This window comes from Hylaeus volcanicus, chromosome 6, assembly GCF_026283585.1.
Source record: "Hylaeus volcanicus isolate JK05 chromosome 6, UHH_iyHylVolc1.0_haploid, whole genome shotgun sequence".
NCBI classification, from domain to species: domain Eukaryota; kingdom Metazoa; phylum Arthropoda; class Insecta; order Hymenoptera; family Colletidae; genus Hylaeus; species Hylaeus volcanicus.
In genome coordinates, this window is record NC_071981.1 from 24,518,610 (window position 1) to 24,542,959 (window position 24,350).

The window sequence follows — 24,350 nt, forward strand, 5'->3', positions numbered from 1 at the left end:
AGAATAATTGACAAAAGTCGGAACAGTTTATATACCCAGTATTTGCTTTAACTTGATTGTTTAGAATAATATCATCACTCGCGTTCGAGTGCAAGAATTAAACGATCGAAACGTGGCTATGTTTTAAATTTCCCGCCCAATATCACAATATACAATTACCTCGAACCGAATTCGTATCCTACACACATTTGCAATTGGCCGGCAGTATAATAAAAATAACAAATAATTGCGATTAGATTACGTTAACAATGAAAATACTAAACTGATAGATATTTATGATGTAATTATCTTGAACGTAGTTAATCGCAACTTAATCGTAACACAATCGTTGAAGGGGTGGGAGTAACAGTCCATAATAAAACATATTAAAGAATATGTTTGCATAAAATAAATCAGCAATATGAATATTTCATATATTCCACGCGGTAATTTTATTTCATTCACTTCAGTTATTTTAATTTGCTTGGAATCGTCGTGGGTTTCCGATGGTAGACGTCTGGCGTCGAGACTTGGTCAGCCAGAGACTTTGTCTTCAGGCTTGTGAACCCCGTTTTGTTTCCGTTATTGCAGCGAGCCATCTTACTTCAGACGCCGATCATTACTTCTTCTAGTAATTTCAGTGGTATCATATCGTGAAAGAACATAAGGTTTTGGTGATAGAGACAGCGTTGTTTTACGTGCATTCAGGTAAGTTTGTAAACATCGGTTTTTTTTTTCTAAATTCTATAAGATCACGTACGCTCGAGGGAAAGTGAATTGTTTGGAAATATTTTCGTTTTAATGGATGTGTAACAGCCACGATCCGCGACGAGTGTTCTCGACACATTAATGATGTATTAACGGTACTTGATCAACGGTGATATTACTCATTCGTGTCTTCAATTTATCAGTTATCGTTTATTACGAGAATTTTCTTAATGTATGCCTATATAATAACTCGTAATATCTGCGTCGTATGGCTAGTCGCTTACTAAGCATTTTTCCATAATCAATGATACGACGCAATTGATCGTATTCCGCGGTTTTTATCGCCACCAATAGATTATTTGAAATGCTTTATCTTCGACATTGAATAATCTTACTCGCACTTCGTCGTAACGATAGTCTTAAAGAGATTCCGTGAGTAATTGCAACACTATTGTCTAAAAAGTTGTTTTTAGGAAGTGCTGCATACTTTTTCTTTAGCAAAATCGCCTCGTGTTTCCTTTCTTTATTTACGAATAAATTGTGTGCTGTATTTATATATATATTCCATTTTTCATTCGCTCGTAAACGCTTGCGTAGCAAAAAAAAAAAGGCGGCGATAAGCAATCGCACGACCGCCATTTTATGAAACGGGTGTCCAATAAAAGTTTGTCGCTAGAGTACGAAACATATTGTATTTTCTGAATCAAGTTTCTTTCGCCTCGTAGAATGTAAATGTCGTTACTCACAAATAATGAGCAGAACTTTCATTGAAAAACATGGTATCGATAGCTTTTAACCTTTAAAGGAGCGCATGTTAGACTTCGCGAAAGGAAACAATAGGAAACGATGCTTAACAACGTGTCGACGTGGATTACATTCGGATTCGAGCAACACCGTGAATAAAGCGACTAAAAGTTCATTTTACACGACTTGCATTCAGAAATAATTAATTTCGGACCCTTCAAAGGTTAATGCTACGATAATCAACGTTAACAAAGTATATAAACAATATATGTTTGTTGTTTTTACGATATTGAGGTGTCGAATTGATAATATAAGAAGGCGTTCGTTTTTTGATAATTTCACAGAAAAAACATTATCTGTTTTTCGAGTATTAACAGCTTCAGTTACTTTGTTTTTGATTTTTCAAATAGAGCCAATATCTTTGTAATTTCTAGGTTAAGTACTTTTGTCTTTTATGAATTTTAGTCTACAGAGTCGCTATTATTGTTCAAAATTATCAACAAACGAAAATTTTCTTTTGACAAAGTACATCGAAACTCGAAAATTTCGTTTAATGTAAATTAATGTATATGTTTGCTTCTATTAATTTTTCGCCTGTGACATTAGACGAGTTCGGTACATTGAATACAATTTCATGGTTTCCTATGTTATATTCTGAACCTGCAGATGGTGGAAAAGATGAGCAGAAATGGACAAAATTTTACTTATTTTGCTAAAATAAGATTTCAAATTTTGTACTAATTAAGTTCATTATATATCTTTTCTACTATTTGTAGCATTATGTTTTTTGTTTTGAACAAGCAATATTGATGCAAGACCGAACACGACTAATGTTCACACTCATCTCATTCTCGCGTAAACACGTTTTTGGCTGAGTAAGCATGGAGACAAACACTTTAGCATATTCTATAATGATTCATATATCATCCATGCGCTAAGTGTCTAAACTTTTTTTTTAAATGATATTGATAACAAGTGTTTGTCGTTACCCACAAGTGCATGAGATGTGCTTAACATAATGTTAATAGAACTTTTGCATCAAATTGTACTGTATACTTCTTTTTTTTTCAAGCTTTGAAAAATAATAGAATTTAGAAAAACGTTTGACAAGCTGCTTCAGCTTTGTTTACGTATATTCATAAAATGTAGATCATTATGAACATTCTATAGTATTATTTGAGTATTGTTGATGCATAAAATATAACGCTTACTTTCATTATTCTCACATGTATGCAATTAACATTAACAGGGGAACATAATGAACTGTCAGACATTGATTTTAATGAAATTGCACAAATGTTAATTGATCCAACAGTACGATGAACTTTTCCACTTCAAGATAGAAACTACCATGCGTATATATCAGAGTTTCACACATTGTTGCATCAATGAACATTTCTATAATCTCATTAAGATCAATGCCTAAGTCATAATGCTCCCTTATAAGTAGTTCCAAGTTGCATATGTATTGTCTACATACAAACATTTTTTAATATGCAGCATGTTAGTTTTTCTTTTCTTATTGTAAACATTGCAGTCAAGTTAAATTTATGTTCATTTGTTGTAAATCGATCCCATATTGTAGTTATCAAACATCCCATAAATTTTCTAGCGTGTTGTAGCTATTCAATTATATTGTGTGATGATTAATAAAGGATGTATGGTGAAGCACAACATGTGCCTTTTGTATACATTCTTGTCTTAGTTTGTTACGAACAGCACTTCTGTATTGCACTTGTGACTTGTTCTGATCAATTTATTATCAGTATAAATTGTATCTTGCTCGCAAAGTCTTCTTCCTTTGCTCGATACATCAGTTTTTTCTCAATTGAAGTTACTTAGAAAACAAAATAATAATAATAATAATAGCGCTATTGTCAATTTCATAAATGAGTTGCATTGCAATTCTCAGCCAGAATATTCGAAAATTAACGTAACAGTTTTCTTATGTTGTCATGTGACTAAAAATGGCAGGTTCTTAAGGAAGCCTGTTATGTATGGTGTTTTTATATTTTCCTTTAAGAATGAGCACCCGAGTATTCGTTGGTGGATTAACATACCGGGTGAGAGAGCGCGACCTTGAGAAGTTCTTCCGGAAATATGGTAGAATCAAGGAGGTCGCTATGAAGAATGGATTTGCCTTTGTGGTAAGTCTAATGTGGTTCAATTGTTTTTTTTACAGTATGGTAGGGACAAGGGTCTATGTCGGTGGGCTTCCATACGGCACCAGGGAAAGAGACCTTGAGAGATTTTTCAGAGGCTACGGTCGATTCCGTGATGTCCTCATCAAGAATGGTTACGGCTTTGTTGTAAGTACCTGTATCAAATTCTAAATATGTACCCAACACTTTGCCACACTCAATTTGGTCCTATGTTATTTACAAATCTCTCAATAACGCTGTAACATTCTTGATTTAAAAAATCGTTAAAATATCAAAGAAAGATTGAAGTACTCGAAAATGTTTTAACTTACAATGAAAAAATATTAGTTATATTTTACCGTTCGATCATGGACCAAAGCGTGTAGAGTGTAAAGTGTTTCACTTTGAATATAACTCGAACTCGTGAGTTGATCTGACCTACCTTGAGCCCTGAACACATTGGTACTGTGGCTGCTTAATGGAGATGTGTGCTGGTTTCCATCGATTAATCTACAAAATATTTGTAAGTTATGTATAATCAAGGGAAATTTTGTTACTCATAACCAACACCTAATCTTCCATTGCTTCCTAGGTAAATCACCGATTACAAACAGTTCCAGAACAGTATCGTGTACAAATATGTTTTCAATGTTTAATTTCTGTCACGAATATGTGAAATACGTCCATTAAATTATATTGAAAATCTTTCTGGTGGTGCTGAATCAAAATTATTTATGTTATTAATGAAATTACTTCTTTTAAATAGACCGTCGCAGCAATGTTATATCGATATATGCATTGTACAAGAATTGGCGAAATACTGCGTTACCGATTGTACAAATGTACCTATATTTATTGATAAGACATATTTAATAATACGAGTGATACAAAATCCCGCTGCATGCCGAAGCTGGAATTGATCGACATCTGTTGTAATTTTGATTTGTAACGAATGTGTTCTGTTCGCAGGAATTTGACGACTATAGGGACGCAGACGACGCCGTGTACGAGCTTAATGGAAAGGAGCTGCTAGGAGAAAGGTAATGCGTACTATTTTATTGATACATACGTTTCATACACACAGAAAAAAAAAAGCGTATATTAGGAGAATGGTGTAGGTAGCATGTTTTGCATGATTAGTTTCTTTTCACAATTCATCTGATTTGTGGATCATTGATCCACTTTTAAAATCTTTTATAATATTATTGGTACCAGACATAAAATGGTACCACTCAAATTTGTAGTTTCTAATTGCACATTTCTTTTAGGATATTTGATACAATGTAATTATTGGCGATCGCAAGATTTAATTTTCATGTGTACAAAATATATTTATTATAGTTGTGTTTTAAACATACGTATATTGAAAAATGCAACATTAGCATACATAACTATTACCAGAGATGGGGAGAATTTGATTCGAATAATAACTACTAACAATTCTGTGTGGTTACTTATTCATTGGAAGCGTAATACAATTATATAATTCTAATTGTAACTTTTATGCAGCAAATAATTAATCAAAAGTTCATCTTTTATTCATCATTCGAAATTTAGTATTCGGATGCGAATTCTTCCGATCTCTGATTAATACTAATAGTTTCAGCTTGAAGTTAGCAAGTATTTATTAAATTTGATATCTCTTGAAAAAATTTCTTGACACAAGAGTTATTCAATTTTATTAATGTTGCACAGAACAAGTAGGATTGTTCATGAGAAGCAATAGCATTGACAATATGTTAGTATTTTTATTTAAACACCCTTTGTGTATTATTGAGTGAAGTGCTTTCGTTCTAGACGTTCCCGAGATATTTGAATTTGGAATTAAAGGCATCGTAGATTTTTTTGTCCTTTGAAAAAAGAAAAAAAGCAGAAAAAAATTAATAATTCAATAATATCCGTACTTATATATAATTTACTAATTACTATCATTTGTATTCATGTAACGATATATGTAAATAACGATATTTGCTCTTTCAAAATTTTATTTCTATTATCTGTGTTCAAAGAGTAAAGTCCGCGCATAGTTACCAAAGTCGTTCTAGAGCTCTCTTTGAATATTTTCATCTTGTACCAGTAATATTATCTGCTGTTGCTTCTATATTAATTTGAACCGCCAATTGTGTAAAAAAAAACTTTTGGTTTCTATTGCCTTTAAGTCAACACTTTCGATAAACGGCGTCTGTCCTCCAAATTATCGATTGGATTTGTTCTGGAATAAAAGTGCATTCTACTTAAATAGCCGATGTGACTTGCCGCCATTTTGAACTACTTCCATCAATTCCCCGATCATAAACTGACTATATATTGATACTTTATATATAACGAATGACTCAGCATTTTATGATATAAGTAATGTATATTGCTTCTTACAAAAAAAAAAACAAGTATGTAACAAGAAAACGAAAGAAAAAAAAAATATACAAAACGAGACGGTAGTCGATGCGTTTTCATAATTCTCTGGCGATCCTGTGAACAGTTTGTCTGGTTCTTAAGCGTTGGATGAAAAATAACAACGCGGAAAGATATAAGCGAATCGAGTATGCGGATCCCAGTCGATTATGAGAAAGCCTGTACAACGGTTAAGTGTGTACACTTAGATTGGTGAATATAAGTCGCGCGTTAAGTGGACAGCAACTAGAAAATTAGAGAGAGAAAGGATATGAAGACAAGCGTGAGAGAGGGGACAGCGCCTCTGTGGCTGGACTGATGATATTTGAACGGATTTCGAGAGGAGGCTGAGGATATGGAAAGAAAATGGATGGAAGGAAGGAAGGAAGCACCTTTAGAGTAAGAATTAGTCGAGGACTTAGGCGGGGTTTTGTTGGGTGTGTTTCAGAGTGGCGGTGGAGATAGCACGGGGTGTTTCAGGGAGGCGAGGCGACCGTGGCTACGGACGCTCACGCTCCTGGAGAGACAAGTAAGCATATCCAATGTGTCTTGTTACAGAATTACTGTAGAGAGGGCCCGGGGGACACCTAGGGGTAGTGACCAGTGGCGCTATGGTGACTCCCGTGGTGGTTATGGGGACTCGAGGCGATCTGCGTAAGACACGCTATCCTTTTTTTTATTTTATCAGAGCGATCATTATCCCCTACTACCCTGATGGCAGCCAACTCGAGACATGCAAAATCTTCAAGTTTCCAGAAGCTTCTCGATGGAGACGGGCAAAATTCTAGACTACAAATTACGAATAATTGTTAAATCTTTCTTCAGCGACAGTTTGAAACATCGTGTACGTTGCAGAATTTCAAAAGGAACAAAATGTAAATCGTCACTTTTCTATTATATCTTACTTTGATTATTTTTATCGTGGAATATTTAGGCAAGTACTGATAAGTACAAAATCTCTATACATCTCTTATTCATATGTATGTAATTTTCTTAACGTGACGTCTAAGATTATATTCAGTTATTCTAAGTAGATCAAATAATGTCTACTCGAGCGAATTATTGATTTTTAAATTAGACCTTACACGACACGAAGGTTATATGTCTATAAGTACCTTGCAATTATATAATCGTTTCCCCCCTGCATTTTGTTCCAGTAATTCTTTCTTTTGTATGTGAAGTTATATTTGTTCCTTCTGAAGTTATTTAAATAATCGATGTTTCAAATTATTGTTAAAGGTCATCCGAAACGTTGAAGCGTTTAACCTTGCTTATACCGCTAATTGTTTCTCTTTTCTTTAATCAGATTTTGCCCGTCCCTGCTTTTCGATGGTTCGAAAGATACTTCCATAATTTGCTAATTTTCCTTTCTTGTGTGCATTGTTAATGTGACTTTGTATGAGAATGTAAGAAAATGATTTTGCATGTCGCCTGGTGCAGGGAAGAACGTAACCTTGGATATGATGAGCTCTAGAATAGAGAGCGCGTGATACAAAGCTTTGCCTTTTTCGCAACAACGAAAAAGTTCGTCTAGGCACACGCCGATTTCTAATTAGTTCGAATTGGTTGTCTTGGATTTGACTGCTCTTCCGAGTATGTCGAACTAATGGAATCCAGAATCGCTAGTTGAGAAATCTGAACCGTTTATAAGCATAATGCCTAGTGATATAACCCTCCCAGACATTATGTTGATATTACTGGTAGACGAGAGAGGTGGAACGAATGTAATTGGCGACTAATAGATGTGTGGTATTGTGTTTGTTACAGCCGAGACGATATGCGGCACGACAGGTACGCTATTGCTGCATTTTGAGTAGATTTGATTCGATTGGAACAGGTGATTGATTGTGTGCCTGAGCAATGAGTGCAGATCTGTAGTTATTTGCTGAAGGTTTAACCAACGATCCGTTATTTCTGTTCACATGACATCCCTTTTTGCAGAGATAGTGTGAACAGAAACACGAGGACCGCATCTAGCTACAAGCAATCATTGCCCAGGTACATACATCCAATGTTACGCTCTAACGATACATCTTTTTTCATTTATTAAATTTAACTTTTCAAATATATTCAATTTAAAGAAAAATAAGAAATATTATTAAGTACATTTTGCGTTTCCATTTTAGAGTTTTACTATTTTATTACGTAAAGTCAGGTCCAAGACAAACCTGCAATAGAAACTATTCAGTGTACTAATACCGATATGTTTTTCATTTTGTAGATATGGACCACCCACACGCACCGAGTATCGGCTCACCGTGGAAAATCTCTCGAGTCGCGTCAGCTGGCAGGTAAGCAATATCTGTACCCTTTTGTTTTGTGTTTTTTTGTTTTTACGTTTGACGAATAGCTTTTTTCTATGTGAGTTTGATTGCTACTCGAGGCTTCAATACAAAAACAAGAAAAGTTTGCATTCCCGAGTCGAACCAAACTTACACGCGGCATTTTAGTATTACAAATGTTTCTTATTCGATTTTTCTTTTCCTCATTTTAAGTTCGTTTACTCATCTAAACTCTTTCTCTCTCTTCTATTCCGAGGCCGAGATATATATTCTTCTGTTTTGAGTAATGAAAAGAAAGATGTACATTTTGATCAAGTAAGTCTATGGCAATTCGAAGTACCAAATTTTTTGTCCTGAACAAACAAAACATACCTACACACACACACACACATGTCCGGTCTCGATGCACGAGACGAAAATGTGAACATCGTTAAATGAGTAAGAAAGATTAGAAAGGTGCTGCAAAAACGTGGATGGAAAGATACATGTGCAATCCCCGAGATAAGAGTAGAACCAGGCATGAATCTCGAAAGCGCAAAAACGTTCAGCCTTGAACGCCAAAGCTCGTAATTCGGATGGAAATCGGAGCGTGCTGCTTGTGGAAGAAGAGGCGCGAGAACCGAAGAGACAACAAACAACGGATCGAAAGGAGAAGAAGACAAATAGATGAGATTTACGAAATGGCAATCTTGGGAAAGATGTGGGAAATAACCAGGACGCACTCCAATCTTTCGCAAACCTCTGCTCGAAAGATATGATATACACGCACGTATATAATATGTAAATCCATGCCAACGAATTGAAAGTAGGCGGGCAGAAATAGCTCTGCTCCGCACGCAATACGTGGACCAAGTCTTACTTGATCAATATACATTATAAATATAATATATACATATACGAATCGTCTATCGGTGTACTTTTCGAACGATTGGTTGTCCTTTTGATGTAAAACGAATTTTCTCTCACTCAGTCGATTTCTCGATTACTTGGACGTGTTCCTTTTTCAATTTTATTATTTCATTTACGTTCGGCCAACAGTTGAGAAAAACAATAAAATTGATGTTCTTTCCGAAGAGCCATGTCCTCTTCGCCGAGGAGGGGCGACCGGTAGGGCCAATAGACTGATGATGTGCGATGATAAAGATGACGATGCACGCGATGGGCCCGCCTTGAGGTCAAGTGGCACCAAGTTGGTTTCTGAGGTGTCCCGGGTGAGAGAGATAGCCGCGTGGCACTGGGTACACCTACCACCTACCGCCTACTACTACTTGCGCAGTGATACGTGGTGAAACCCAGTGACAATCCCAGTGACGCATAGGTTCTTACGTATCTGCGATCCTCTTCATCAATGATTGCCGTGGAGAGAGAAAACGTCTGCCACTACGAATCATCAAACGACTCTGACCTGTTTCTTTGGATGCTCTACAACCGTCACTCTGTGTTCCATCACTGCCACCAATTCTCTGCTATATTCCTCAGTCTCGATTACTCTCAACTCTCTCACATATCCTTTGCCCCCCCCCGCAGCCCCCCCAAAAAAACATATCTTATCACGACTCTTTAACTCTGCCTCCTTTATCCTTCAATTAATTAGTGACCACCGTCTTCACCATGTAACTCTCTTACTATCACATTTATTACACCACGACTGTTACTGCTACTGGTACGCCACCAACCTAGCCATCTAGTAAGTCAGGCAGCGGCCACCCATGAGGGCATACACGGGCCGAAACCCGAACCATCCGCGACTACGCCACACAGATCCGTTCGACCCGACCAAGCGCCGATTGTGTCTGGCCTTTCTCTCTGTCCGTAAGCAAGGTGGTGCCTGGGCCCAAGGTAAATGCGTCACCTTAACCGAGTGTACTCTTTAGATATATACATTATATCTATTATATATCTCTATACACTTACACACTTGTATAACTTGTTTCTCATTTACTGTTATATATATATATATATATCGTCATATATATTTGTTATATAACTGTGCACCGTAGTTCAGGTGGTTTTCACATATATATAGATCTCTCTCTCTCTCTTTCTCTCTATTTCTATATCTCTCTCTCTCTATAATATATACATATATATATTGAAATCATTCCGACGAGCTTGAAGAACCGTGCACACACGCAAATAAAACCAGTACCAGATGCAGGATACCAGTTCTTAACAATTACTTGTAACATATATATATATATTATATAGTGCTCGAAATTAGGCATCCACGTTCGTTTGAAAATTATCGTTGTATCACTCATGTATCTTCAGTCATCCGTTGGAATTCGATTTCTTTGCTATAGTGATTTCGCACTCGTAGCACGCGTTTTGTACTTTCGCAAACGAAAACGAACCTTTGTTGTTCAAGGAAGTAATCAACTTTTCTTTATGCAAGGCAATTTCATTGTATCATATTCAGTTTCTCTTCTTTTGGATGCGTGAGGAACAGAGTTGGGCATTAGTCGACTTATTCTTTTCAAGTAATTCATCGCACCATTAAATATATACGCTAAGTATATATATTCTAAAAATGGTAAACTGACGATTAATTAAAATGGTACCTTGTGAGGCCTTGGAGGCATTTATTCCTAAAATTTACAAATCAGTATAGAGTGTAACATAAAAAAAAAAGTAAGGCTTGAAATTTTGATAAAATATAGAAGCTATGTTTAAAAATTATAGTTATAAAAATAGTTACAAGAACGAATAATAATATTAATGAAAAATGTAAATTGCAAGCAATTTAAATCACTAGACGCTGATTGAGAAATAAAATATATGTCCTTATATTGATGAGGATTCCTTACATATATTACAATTTTTAATTAAAACTTATTTTCATTATAAAATTAGAAGTGTATGGAACAGAACTAAACATAAATTGAACTTGAAACGTGAAAGAATTTGTAAAAACAAGATTTTAATTCGAAACCTTTAAAAACAACTTTTCTGAGTTGTCCTTTTATTGTTGGTAAAAATAATGTTGAATAAATGCTCGAAGACTACACAAGATCAATCATTTTTACTTTTTTATGTTTATTTTGATTGGCGATTAAATTATTGGAGCAGTTTGGTACTTTAAGGGCTGTGAAAGTTGCAGTTTCTCTATGATTTTTTTTTAAGTACAAGAAGAAGTAGTTATGGAGACTGCCTCCTCAATTGTTAATCGCTCACGACGATTGAAAATTTAATCAATAGCACGCCATTTCTTAATCTTTAAAAATCATGGAGTACTATTCATTTCGTAACATACTCTCTGTTTGGTTCTAAAATGAAAAATTGAAATTCAACCGTTTTATATCATACAATTGTGATAAATGTTGAAATTCGCTTTATTTTCGAAAACAAAATAAATATATATACAGCATACATGCATATTAAAGCAACACAAATTACGATTTTTAGAAGGAAAAATTGAATTATACTGGAAAGAAATAACGTTAAATAACAATTTATGTAATTACTCCGAGAGCAAAATTTGGGAATGTCTGGAATCAATCATTAGATAGATCTAATCTTTGGTTAATTAAATTCATTTTGAACAGTTCACAACCATCATTGATAAATTAACAATAAGATTTTTAGTGGTGTTATCGAATCGATCCATTATTACTTTAATCGTTGTGAGCGATTAAAAATTAATTTAATCGCTACAAGTAATTAACAATTGTGCATTTCAATCGATTAAATCTTGCCCAACACTGGTGAGAGGGGGATACCAAATGGAAGGTAACCAAGCGTTTTGCAGTCAATTCATTGGAAGTGTCATGGTGTATCGACACATGATTCTAATTGCTTTTTGTTTCTTCGAGCGCGTTTGCACGAGTTTTTTGAGAAAACCGGTGTCATGGATGATACGAAGAGACCTTAAGCTGAAAGAGAGAATATCTACTGGTATACAAGCACGCACCTAACACGAGAGAGTCCACAAGATAAGCCGTACCTGGTTCCCACAAATACAAGAACACAAGTTTCGTCCAAGAGAACAAATGCAACGGATGCCAAAGAGAGAGACAAGACAGATGGATACCAAAGATTTTCATGAAGACAAGAAGAATAGACCGCTGCGTATCATAGTGGAAAGAGAATATAAAGGATACACGCCTCAAGAGGATCACGATTTTTCCAAAACAGATGAGTTCCCCAACCGCGACAGAGTAGCGAGGAAATATTGTGGCTCACATTTTCACATTAACTGGATTTCTTCTTCTCCGTCTTCTTTTGTCACCAAATGGAGGACCAGTGAAAAATATTTTTGTTTTCTTCTTATATCGGTTAAATAATATCTCTTTAGAAAATTCTGTTCTTTTTTTTTTTTCTTTGAAACTATTAGTGTAATGTTAATTGTTTATTTTTGTGTCAGCTTTGAAATATAAGTTTTTGCAATAGTAAGCATTTGTAGAGGAACGTTTATTCAGCATTTGTGATACCAATCACCATACATGTATCCGTTTTATTCATGTTAATTTTACGAGCAACTTGTCTTTCTCTCTGCCTTATGCAGTTCCATCTTTTCAACGATCGATATAGTTTCTGATCGATCCACAAAGTTTGCTATTTAATTTATATTTTGAAGAGACTCTAAGAACGACCACAGAAATATCTTTTAATTTCTTTTACCCAAACATTATTTTACCATGATCGTTCAAGCATTTAACGATCTGCTACGGTGACATTATACATTGTGAGCTGCTCTGCAGAAATATTAGTCCAAACCGTCGATTTCTTCGTAGAGGAGTAATCGATTATTCGAATATCCTTAGACAGTTTTCTGCAGGGTGGAGGTTTCTTTTTGTTTAACGACTATACTTGTTTTAAAGATTGAATTGCATAAAAAGAAAGGTTGCATCAATCGCAGATACTAAATTCGAGCACATATTTTCAACCTAATATTCAGCACTGAAGATGTGGACAGAGACAGGACAATTTACTTGGCTTTTTTTCAGTAAGGATAGATTTTCGTATAATTCTTTCGCAAGGAAAAAGGATTTACATAGGACATAGTGGATACAAAAAAGTGCACAGGATACATTTTTAACCTCTGCGTTACTCTTAGTGTAGGAACACAATTTAGTATTATTCATAACGTGAATATAATATATCGTATCTCATGATTAATCATAAAATAAACCTGTTCATGTCATTGCAATGTATTAATTCTTGTTCTTGTGTGATGCTCCAGGATTTGAAGGATTATATGAGACAGGCTGGAGAAGTGACGTACGCAGATGCACACAAGCAACGCAGAAATGAAGGGTAAATTTGCAATTATTTCGAAAAACTCCTAATGTACAACTAGTTTGTTCAATTTATTTAAATAATAATATTTAATGTTCGCAGAGTTGTAGAATTCGCAACATATTCAGACTTGAAGAACGCTATCGACAAATTGGACGACACAGAACTGAACGGACGTAGGATTAGGCTTATCGAAGACAAAAGACGTGGTCGTCGCTCAAGGTCATCCAGTTCGAGGTCGAGATCACGATCACGATCACGATCTCGTCGCCGATCCCGCTCCCGCTCAAGGTATTATCGTCGTTCTCGAACCCGGTCAAGGTACTATCGGGGGCGACAACGTCTCCAATCATCATTTTACTTTTTACATTAATCCATTTATGGAAGTAAAAATTCCAGACCTTGCAAAAAGTATAACTTTCGAACTGTGTTAATGACAATGAATAGTTACGTTTATATAAAAAGCAAGACATAAATGGATTAATTTATAGAGTAGTAACTTCATTACTGGCAATTGTTAAGAGACGGACATTACAAACACTTTTTATTTTTACATAAAATATTCATATACACATTACACTGAATTAAATTGGCTAAGGTTTCTTTTTTCTTTTTGTTTGTATTAATTTGCCGTTAAAATCATCTGACGAGAACATTTTTCTTTTGTACTAGGAGTCGTCGCAGCACTCGTAGCCGTAGCCGCCGCAGCAGCCGCTCCAAATCAAGGGCACATTCAAAATCCAAATCAAAGTCCAAATCCAAATCCCCCGAGCGTAGCCGCTCGCGTTCCAAATCCAAGTAAGTATCCCGATCCTTTAGTATATTTATTTGTTCGTTCTCGATTAATTAGTCCATTATTTCAATGTTTTGGCATTTATTTATTTATTTGCTTTGTTTCTTGCGCAATTTTATCAACTATTGAACACACATATATCCAACACGTTCACCCTTCCCACGTTGTTGGCATTGTGTTTGGGCTCGTTTACACGGCCTCTCAACGCTTATATTCATTTTTGTACACGAACCATCACTCATGCAACCAAAAAAAAAGAAGTTTCAATTGTATTTTTACTTGTATAATTTTCTGTCTCCTTTTCATTTGAACTATATAATTTTACAGATCAAGAGACCGCTCAAAGTCGAAATCTAAGTCAAAGTCCAAATCCAGATCTCGTTCTAGGTCCAAGGCCGAGAGGTCAAAGTCCAGGTCGCAGTCCAAATCCAAAGCCAAGTCTCCCTCAAAGTGAGTTTAATCGATATAATTAGCGCAAGACAAGCAAATTCAGAAGTCGTCCCTTTTAATTCAGTTATTCTTACAGAGACAGATCTAGTCGCGAAAGATCAAGAGGTGATAGATCAAGATCCAGATCGGGCAGCAAACATAGCAAAAGCCGTAGCCGCTCACGTTCGCCAATGAACGGGGACAAATCACCAGAAAATAACAAAATGAAAGCTGATTAAGGGAGCGAAGGGGAGCGAATGGAATGAATGAAAGGGATTAATGGGAGTGAAGCTTGCAAAAGTTTCTCTTTTAATTTCCTTCTTTTTCTACATTAAATACATTCAAGAAGCCAATTTCATCATGCCTTGATTTAAGACGTCAATTTTTATGACACTACTTGTAATTAACATAATTATACATCGTTTTATGATAAGTGAAATTCTAAAAATCACTAAAGAAGTATAAAAATTTGAAAAATACATGTAATTTTGACGATCGGCTTAAGAATAATTAATTTATACATGGGTTATTTACCGAACCAATTGTGGTACGTTGGTTTCACTATAATTTTAATTATATATTGTACACATCCTTCTGAACACGACTCGCATTTAGAAAAATAAGATGTCTTCATACGTACCTTAAACGGATTCTACACGTTTTCGATGTATCTCCGTATATCGAGGATTTCCTGTAATGGCTTTTTGTATATATTCCTAACAATCACACATTACAATGTGGAAAAATATGTGATGTGTATTAAATTTAGTGGTAAGAGGTATCTTATTGTCAATAAAAATTCATGCCAAGCCTACCATACGTCCTTGTTCTTTTTAATAACATCCAAATACAGTTTTTACCATTAAAACATTTTGTTAACAAACAATATGAAAACAGTAACTGAAGTTTAAATTAAATTGTTACAAGTTCATTAGACGATATGGTTTCATTTATTAATTTTAGCCAATGTTGAAATATCTAATTTATCGAACAATAGATGACTAAAGAGTTCTTACTTTTGTAATCTTTACATAATCAAAGCCAACTATAAACCTGCTCAAAATCTTTTGGTTGTTATACAAACTTTGATGTCTCGTATCGTACGTCTGTCAACATGATGTAAACACGAGGCATTCTTGACATTTAGACAGATGCTTGAGCGAGGGGATTGCGATAGATTGTTCTGTTCGAATGTCGGGACGCCGGGACTCTACGTGCCAAAAAAATGACCTCCCAAAGTCACTACACGGGGCTGAGGACGCTGAGATGGTGTGGAGTATGATAACAGAAAGATTTCCAAACGCTGCGCCTCTCCTTTGTGAAATGGAGGCGGTGGTCGATCGTGCCGAGGATCTCCTTATGCAGCTACGAGCACCCTGCCAACGAGAGATTGGTTGGTTTGCGTTTTTACACAATCAATTCTCTCAAAGTATTAATATAATATTATCTATCAAGATAAAAATAATTTTTAGGTTAAAATTTCTAAACCACACGCAAATGTATTTTTTTTCTTCGACGTTTCAACCACTGTGTTAGGTCCTCATCACCCTCAGAGGCTGTGGCATGTAAATATGCAGCTACAGTACGGGTTTAGCAACCCCCGAGGTACCCGAGCTATACAACTAGAATTATGAAAGCAATACGTGAAAAAAATTAGTTAATAAATCTCCACCCTGTTCAGAACGATGTTATCTTTAATATTTCGTTGAATAACAATTTCTTTGTGGTTCATATCAGTATTATTCAATTTTCCTGTGTCTAGAAACGTCTACCTCCTTCTGCACTCCTGATTTGGAGGAATCAACTCTGATGATTTCCGCTAGGGGATCATTGAGCACCGAAAATGACGTACGTGCCGCGGCTAGGGATGTTCGATTCTTGCGAATCAATCGATTCAAAATAGATTCACAATCGAACATCCCTAATTGAAAATTAATTCCAATGTTTTCGAGTCGACTTTCGTAACCAAACATTTAACCTATTTATGTAATACACTATGTATTAAAGAATCCAGAGAACGATGTCGACAGAAACGTCGCAGGGACACAGATTTCTAACAGCACAGTAGACGAAGAAGATGTCAACTCGAACAGCCACAAGAACTTCATTTTCAGAAATGAAAGCGTTGATATGCAATCCAGCGAATCGTCAACGATGCAACGTTCTACGGGTGACAAATTCTCGACCGCTGAAGAATCTGCTTCTTCGAAAATCGACACACGTCTGTGGAGTTTAATGATTAGATCAAAATTCCACTTTGTAACGATTATGCGATTTATCGCTGTTTTCATGTAGACGTCGATCAGAGAATGAAGGAAGCACGTAGCCTGGAGGAATGGAGCAAAGTGGTGGACAATGCCATGCGGAAATCGATTATCGGTATCTACTAATACTTTACCGATCGGTAGCGATTCGACATATATACTTTTTATTTTGACAATATTAATATTATTCATTCTTTTCGAATAGAATATTTATTTTGTCTATTAGGAACGTTTTCTTAGGAACGTCTTTCAATTTACTGATGTAATGTTTACTTTAGGAGAGGATCAAGTGCACAAAGAAGCGGTTACTGTCGACAGGAAGTCCAATAAAGTCGAAGAGCATAAAATCGAGAGTGATATTGCGAATGGTAATTGTATTTTTCTTGACCACTAACGTGACACCATAATTACTGTTCCAATCCTTAACAAAATATTTCCTAGTACACGAAAAATCTTGCATTGTTCTCCATCGGCAAAGAAGATGCGCCGATATCGATAACGTGGGTGACTCTATGATCGACATTGATTCTGATCTAAACGTAGCGAGCCAAGAATTGATCGAGACCAAAGATGACACTGTAAACGTTTCTCTTCAAGTAAATGATCTATTTCACCACCATGCGCCCAATTTGTCGAGGACGGTTCGTTTCATTATTTACCATTGATTTAAGGGCAGCGGCGACGAAAGTTCACCCAAATTCGGTGAACAAAACACACCGTTAAATATTCTGGAGGGCTATTCGAAGCGCTGCAAGGTTCCCGTTAAATACGAATACGTCAACGACGGTATCCATCGTCACAAATCGAACGTCTTTGTGATTCGCGGCAGTCTCGGTGAATTTGCTGGTAAAACATTATTACCGGATGGATCGACTTGACCATTGCTGAACATTTATTTTTTCTATTTTCATCGTTAACGTTACTGACAGATTACGAACAGATAATAAAGTATACAATTATTCGATACTGACGTCACAGTGTACAGAATGATCACAGATTAATTTTCTTTTTCGAAGTAAATAAAACAAAATTTCTTTGCATAGAACAGACAGCAATAATAAAATTTGAAAATTGTCAAGAAATCCGTTCTTTTTTTTTTTTTTAAAGAAAAGAATCTTTCACTTTGGTAACCTTTCCTCTCGCCATTTTTATTTATATTCCTGAAATACATTACTCGTTAAATTGACAGCACCTGCCCGAGGAGAGAGCGAAGAGACCGCTAAGAACAGTCTGGCTACCACGTTACTGCAGATGATCGCTAACCATCAGATGAACGATGGGAAGCTCTCGAACCTTTTACCTCTCTCGGATGAAGAGTACGTGCTACAGAAATCTAGCTCAAAAACTTCGATTATCAAAATTCTTAGCAATTTTGTTCGGTTCAAATAAATTTGTATTCGCATATTTATTTAAATTTCAATGAAATTAATTAATATCCCGCTTTTAATTACGCGTTAGGCTATGATTCAGTTGATGGTTCAGTTACTTAAGAAGATTATCGCTCCAAAACAGGGATTACTGTGCATACATTTACGTTATTATTAGTAGTATTATACATTTATACATTTACATTATTTTGTACAATCGAACTTACAGTTATCAGCGCTTAAGAAACTGTAAAATTGGTGAACTTGATTCTACAGAATGCTGGAAATAATTCGCCTTGGCACGGATAGCCCTAGAGAAACGCCTCAGCGAAAACTATATCAGATCTGTCTCGAGACGGGACAATCGGTACCAAAGTACTGCGTCGAGAAAGTGAAAACTTATCAAGGCTTCACCTACGTCGCTACTTGTACAGCGCTGGGCTACACATGCGAAGGTACTTTGCAAGTTTGAGGAAGAGTCCTCGAGCAATCTTTAATTATTTTTCAATCCTCTGTATCATTATTGTCTTCTATTTCTGAATAAGCTGTTATATGTAACACAGGTCGCGGTATCAGGGAATGCGGTGCCAAGAAATCAGCAGCTGACGAGGTGTACCGTCAGTACTGTCTAGACCAGAAAGCAGGTGCGAAGATTAAAGATCGGAAAACCCCTCGACTCTAGGAAAAATATGTTGACAACTTCCCTCATTAATTCTTATTGACAATTAACAAATACAACCCTCCATTACTAAAGCCAAAGCCACTTTTGTTTCCATAGCTGGCCACCTCCCTCAGGTTAAATATTATCCAATTGATTCTACAGGGTGTCCCAGACTTAGTACAAGAACCAAAAATGGGGCTATAATTCAAAAACGATGCGCCGTCCGATATTTTTACACAGAAAATTGTGGTTCAGAATCGTCTACCCCCCATTTCCGGTTCTTACACTAATTCTGGATATATCGACTCTATAAACAAATTGAAGTCAATCTCGATGACATTCGAGTTCTTGGAAACCTGGTGTATCTACAGAAGTCATTCTTCATTCGCAACACTGTGTACCGAATGAAATATTTTTCCCAAAAATTAGATCCTTGAAAATGCCTTGATCCCAATTACTGTGGATCGTTCGTGGTATCCTAGTATCACTGAATATCTCCAGACTCTATGTGCAAATAAAGCTGCGTTCGTGCTGGAAGACGCAGCTACAGTTCTTACCGAGTCAACTGATCCTCCAAGAACGCTCCTGTTTAAAAAGTAATATTCATAAGGGAAGATGTCCTTGAAGCTTCAATTAACTTGGCAAGAAACCACCTGACAAGATTTGATCTCTCTCAACGCGGGTCGACTCTCATTTAAGGTATCTTGGCTACTATCCAAGGTAGTTTGCCGGTTTTCTTGAAGGACCAATAGTCGTACAGGAGTTTGCCAATGATGAGGAATATCAACGACGCTAGTACGATGTTCAAAGCGTCCAAGGGATGCAGCAATGGATTTTCGTTCGGTGAGGTGCAGATCTCCACGCGCGTCAGATCTCGTATCTTGAAACAAATTAAGCAACAATTAAACAAATAAACTTTAAACATTCAGAGATTTTATTTCAGCGGCGGAATGCATCGATCGCTTACGATTTTTCCAGAGTTTCCATCGGAATTCGTCGGCGAGCACCTGACGTCGTTGATGTCCTTCACGAGATTGGGGTACCTGATCAGTAGATCCTGAAATTAAATCCTCGCGTCAACTTCGATCTCTTTTCTACGTTACAAAGTTTCTTCCTTCGTTGAAAGAATCGTTATGTTTATAGATGTCAGACTAGGGGAACGATATATCGAGAGGAGGTTGAGCAAAAATATATAATTTATATTGAATTTTCGAAAAAATTACGCCGCAAGAGGCTGCAAGGTTCGTTTACCTGAAAACCAGGCGTGAAGAGGCAGTCGCATCGCCACGGATTGTTCCCAAGATATAAGCTAACAGCATTTCTATTGTGCTGCAACACGTTCTCCAAAGCATAGGTGGGCAGCTGAAACAGTGCCAGCAGACGCTGATCATCTCTTAAGCGCTCTAAATCTTAATTAGCATATTTAGTTCTTGCAGGTGTAACGCTATGTAAATCACATAGGCCAACAGGTCAAGAATAATACAACTAATTGAAACCATTTGACTCTTAGTCCCTCTGCTAACGTGTCGTCTGTACTTTAACTTGCGTTCAACGTGGTACGAACATCGGTCAGCTTATTCCCACGAAGGCTGAGCAACCGGAAACGATCCACCCAAGTGGATCCCTCCAACTGGACGATGCTCTCGACCAGATTGTCGTCTATGTACAGGTCTATCACTCCTCTGTACGCAGGATTCGTCGCGAGCGGCGTCAGATCGTTTATCTGTGACAGGACCAGGGATGGTTTCAGTGGACTTATAGTAGAGATGTTTGTGCATTTATAGAGACTTTACTGTAGTCGAGAATAAATGAACCTTGTTCCCAGTCAGATGAAGGGTGGTGGTATTCTCAGGCAAGAAACTCGGCATCTCCGTCAGATCACGGTGGCTGCAGTTCACCGAAGCAAACGCCATCGTTTGCCTCTGAATATGCTTTCCACCCTGGCTCACGACGTACACCAGCTCGCAGTCGCATATCGTTCTGGTGCACTCTTCTTTCAGCGTCTGCGACGGATTAATACACTCGGTTGAGAGCAAAATTTATTTCCACGAAAACAAGATGTCCCAGAATGCGCTAACTACAGTAATCCCTCTATAGAACGACGAGTTTCTCCCTTGGATATAAGAATACAAATAATTTCCATCACGGAAAGTTTGCTCGTAGCTAAACGAAATAGAAATACAGTCCTTTATTGAAAGTCCTGACGATCGGAGCCTTTTTTAATATTAAATTTCCTTTAATAAGTTGAGGATTTCTTTTGAAAAATTGACATTTATTTCACAAGGGGTTAAGTAAGTTTTTATAGTAAGAATAGATACATGTAAAATTGACGATATTTTCTGGGACACCGTAGCAAACGGCAACGTTCAGGTTTACTTTGATTATCTCCACGACTTGGATCAGAGGTCTGCCTTCGTACGGCGCGGTGCAACGCAAGCTGTCCTTGTCAGCGATTTTCCGGCTCGGAGAACCCTTCTCTTGGTTCAATATCCATGTCGCGTTCTCCGTGCATCCCAGGGGATTACCTTCGCCAAACGATTTTGCATTGCCTATCGGGATCGTAACATCGAGGCTGGGAACAGATTCGATGGTGTCTTACCGGAAAGATAAACGTGACGTAGCGAGGGAACGTTGAACGCCTCGACGTCGACATCCTCGAAGGAGTTGTTCCTCAGGTCGAGGGTCTTCAAGCTTGACAAATCGGCGAAGGTCTGCTTGGGGAATTTCTGCAGCCTTGTTCCGGTTATCCTTACATCCTGAAGAAAACAATGTCAAATAATTGATCGTATTACTTCGTTTCAAATTCTCGTCGAGATCTCGACAAAATGTTTCATTATATTGCCGATCACATATATTTCCAACACGTATGACGCAGTGACTGCTGCGCTAACAAACGATGCCACATACAATTTTGTTAATAATATTCCAGCTAACAGATGTAACGATACTCTAAATAATCAATTTCGTACCTCGATCGATCGAACCACGGATGGAAACGGTGATGCCAATCTAGTTAGGTTGCCATTTGCAATCACTAATTTCCGTAAGGTGGGGAACATCTGCAGAGTATGCTGTGGATCGAACGTGTCCAAGGACCAGTAGCAAAGGACCAAAGTACGCACATCCTCGCCCCTAGATAATCGTCACTATGTATTTATCATATCAGACGTCCGCTAGTAAGAAACGAACGGGTCGTCATAGTCACCCTGATCTCCATTTATCATCGAGACCGTGAAAGCAAACGAGACGATGATCGTGTTCCTTGAAATCACACGTTGCGCCGGTTGTGTTTGGAGACAGCTGACGCAAGTCGCAGGTTCCTTCGTTCTTAGACGCAGATGACAGCTGCGTGCTCCAGACCGTAAACATCGTCCTGTTTGATCCATGGATTTATTGATAATTGTTTTGTTTGGTTTTGTTTCTTGCGAAACGAGAGAAATACTAGATAGGGGAAGTACTACTACACGTATTAGGAAGTACTATGTATTAGGATGTTTAGATGTTTGAATATTTCGATGCTTGGATCTTTGGATCTTCGAATCTTTGAATCTTTGAATCTTTGGATCTTTGGATCTTTGGATCTTCAGACCTTTGGATCTTTGAATCTTTGAATCTTTGAATCTTTGAATCTTTGGATCTATGAATCTTTGAATCTTTGGATCTTTGAATCTTTGAATCTTTGAATCTTTGAATCTTTGAATCTTTGGATCTATGAATCTTTGGATCTTTGGATCTTTGAATCTTTGAATCTTTGAATCTTTGAATCTTTGGATCTATGAATCTTTGGATCTTTGAATCTTTGAATCTTTGAATCTTTGAATCTTTGGATCTCCGGACACTTGAACATTTATCAAACTGAATACTCCGATTTTAAAATATTTTTTTCTTTTGAAAACTTTGATACTTGAATATTCAAACGCTTGTTAATATTGTAACACAGTCGAACATCCAAATATCTAGATACTTCTATACTTGCACATTTAGCATATCCACAAGTTTTCTCGTGCACAATTTTCGATACACAATTAAAACACTAATGGAATATTATCTAATCTTTCGATGGTTAATTCCCCCACAAACACGGAAGCACTTACAAAGGCTTATGCAGCACACAGTTCAACAACATGCACATACACATTTCTATGCAAATAGTAGCGATCCTATTACTTATCTAATCATTGTTGTCTCAACTGTTCTGTTACTCGAATCTTTCGCGAAGATCGATCCCCTCTATCGATCTCCCTAACCGCCTAATTGTAAGGGGAAACTTCTGTTTCCTTCGTTTCGCTTTCCAATTAACTGTTCAGTGCTACATTTACCTGAATTATTCTGAATGTTACGCACTGACCTTACCTCCGAATGTATTTATGCGTACATTCGGTTTCGAAGGAAATTAAATGTCAAATAAAAAAGTTAAATATTATTGCTCAGAATTCAACACGCGAAATTTTTCTTTCCACGATATTGTACCATAGATTATTGATTAATAGTAATTGGATTTTATATGTTGTGAATAGACAACTATTCAAACAGTTCTTACATCGAATACCTTTCCCTAAGAAAAGTAAAACGTCTAGGATAAATTATCGCACAAGAAATTTCCATTAAATAATTTTGTTGTATTTTTTAAGTTAAAATTATTTAAAATACGACCAGTTGTAAAAGTCTACTTACAAAACAAAGAAATTGAACATTATCCGCATTTTCATTGATCCACTGATTTAGGAAAAACTCTAGAAGTTAACGAGCACAGGGAGAACACGAGTCGACGTCAGAAATGGGCAAAATTGTAATCTAATCGAAATACAAAAATTCCAAATATCAAATAAAAATCAAAAAACTCTCGATCCTATCTCTAAACAATCTAAATTATGCAACGGTATTATATTTTACGTGGAACAAATAAAATCACATTCGAATAAGTGTTTAATCGAGTAAACATTGCGAATAAATTGCAGCGCGGATTTTTTTTTTTTGTATTAGTTAATATATTATTCAAATTAAATTTTGCCCATCTCTTAGCAAATCTCTGTCGCAGACGTTGCGAGTTTTAACTGTTTGATAGCGATGATCGATCGACATGGAGAAGAAACGACATGTTCGATTGCACAAGCATCAGCTGTGAACTGGCGATGCTAATAAGAAAATCGAAGCTGGTCCACGACACTCGGCCCAAGATCAACTAAGACGTCGCCAGGGTTTAACTGGAAAAGAACATATTGCAGTTTGTAGGCGCAGACGCAGACATTCGATTTACATAGTGCATTAATGCACGATACGATAATTAGATGTTTTCAGATGAACGAAGAAGTTATTCAAAATTGGGCTGCGAGTAGTCGAATTGTTCGCTACG

General features: G+C 36.7%; 3 protein-coding genes across 22 annotated transcripts; 2 read left to right on the forward strand and 1 right to left on the reverse strand.

Moving 5' to 3' along the window:
- Positions 1-530: 530 nt before the first annotated feature.
- On the forward strand, positions 531-15,519 carry LOC128877824 (serine-arginine protein 55). Of its 18 annotated transcripts, none has more exons than XM_054125397.1 (12): positions 531-687; positions 3,614-3,740; positions 4,542-4,612; positions 6,522-6,617; positions 7,731-7,754; positions 7,905-7,961; positions 8,185-8,254; positions 13,428-13,501; positions 13,586-13,804; positions 14,156-14,281; positions 14,664-14,726; positions 14,791-15,519. In XM_054125397.1, exons 2-12 carry the CDS (start codon positions 3,615-3,617, stop codon positions 14,942-14,944), a joined length of 1,080 nt encoding a protein of 359 aa, XP_053981372.1. In that variant the 5' UTR covers positions 531-687; position 3,614; the 3' UTR covers positions 14,945-15,519. The 18 variants fall into 18 exon arrangements, with proteins under 18 accessions (XP_053981372.1, XP_053981365.1, XP_053981362.1 ...); XM_054125390.1 differs by lacking the exon at positions 6,522-6,617 and adding an exon at positions 6,412-6,492 and having other exon boundaries at positions 532-687; positions 14,604-14,726; XM_054125387.1 differs by having other exon boundaries at positions 532-687; positions 14,604-14,726.
- A 124-nt stretch (positions 15,520-15,643) lies between these two features.
- LOC128878571 (uncharacterized) lies at positions 15,644-19,018 on the forward strand. The gene is made up of 10 exons (XM_054126858.1): positions 15,644-16,098; positions 16,468-16,559; positions 16,713-16,926; positions 17,001-17,084; positions 17,248-17,337; positions 17,411-17,565; positions 17,641-17,815; positions 18,159-18,285; positions 18,613-18,791; positions 18,900-19,018. Exons 1-10 carry the CDS (start codon positions 15,897-15,899, stop codon positions 19,016-19,018), a joined length of 1,437 nt encoding a protein of 478 aa, XP_053982833.1. The 5' UTR covers positions 15,644-15,896.
- LOC128877823 (protein singed wings 2) lies at positions 18,225-24,254 on the reverse strand. 3 transcript variants are annotated; one of them, XM_054125386.1, is made up of 11 exons: positions 24,053-24,254; positions 23,672-23,730; positions 22,203-22,370; positions 21,967-22,129; positions 21,597-21,753; positions 21,374-21,522; positions 20,812-21,000; positions 20,562-20,720; positions 20,249-20,359; positions 19,965-20,054; positions 18,225-19,877 (listed from the first exon to the last, which is right to left on the reverse strand). In XM_054125386.1, exons 2-11 carry the CDS (start codon positions 23,704-23,706, stop codon positions 19,692-19,694), a joined length of 1,407 nt encoding a protein of 468 aa, XP_053981361.1. In that variant the 5' UTR covers positions 23,707-23,730; positions 24,053-24,254; the 3' UTR covers positions 18,225-19,691. The 3 variants fall into 3 exon arrangements, with proteins under 3 accessions (XP_053981361.1, XP_053981360.1, XP_053981359.1); XM_054125385.1 differs by having other exon boundaries at positions 23,672-23,713; positions 24,053-24,253; XM_054125384.1 differs by having other exon boundaries at positions 23,672-23,791; positions 24,053-24,071.
- Between the last annotated feature and the right edge of the window lie 96 nt (positions 24,255-24,350).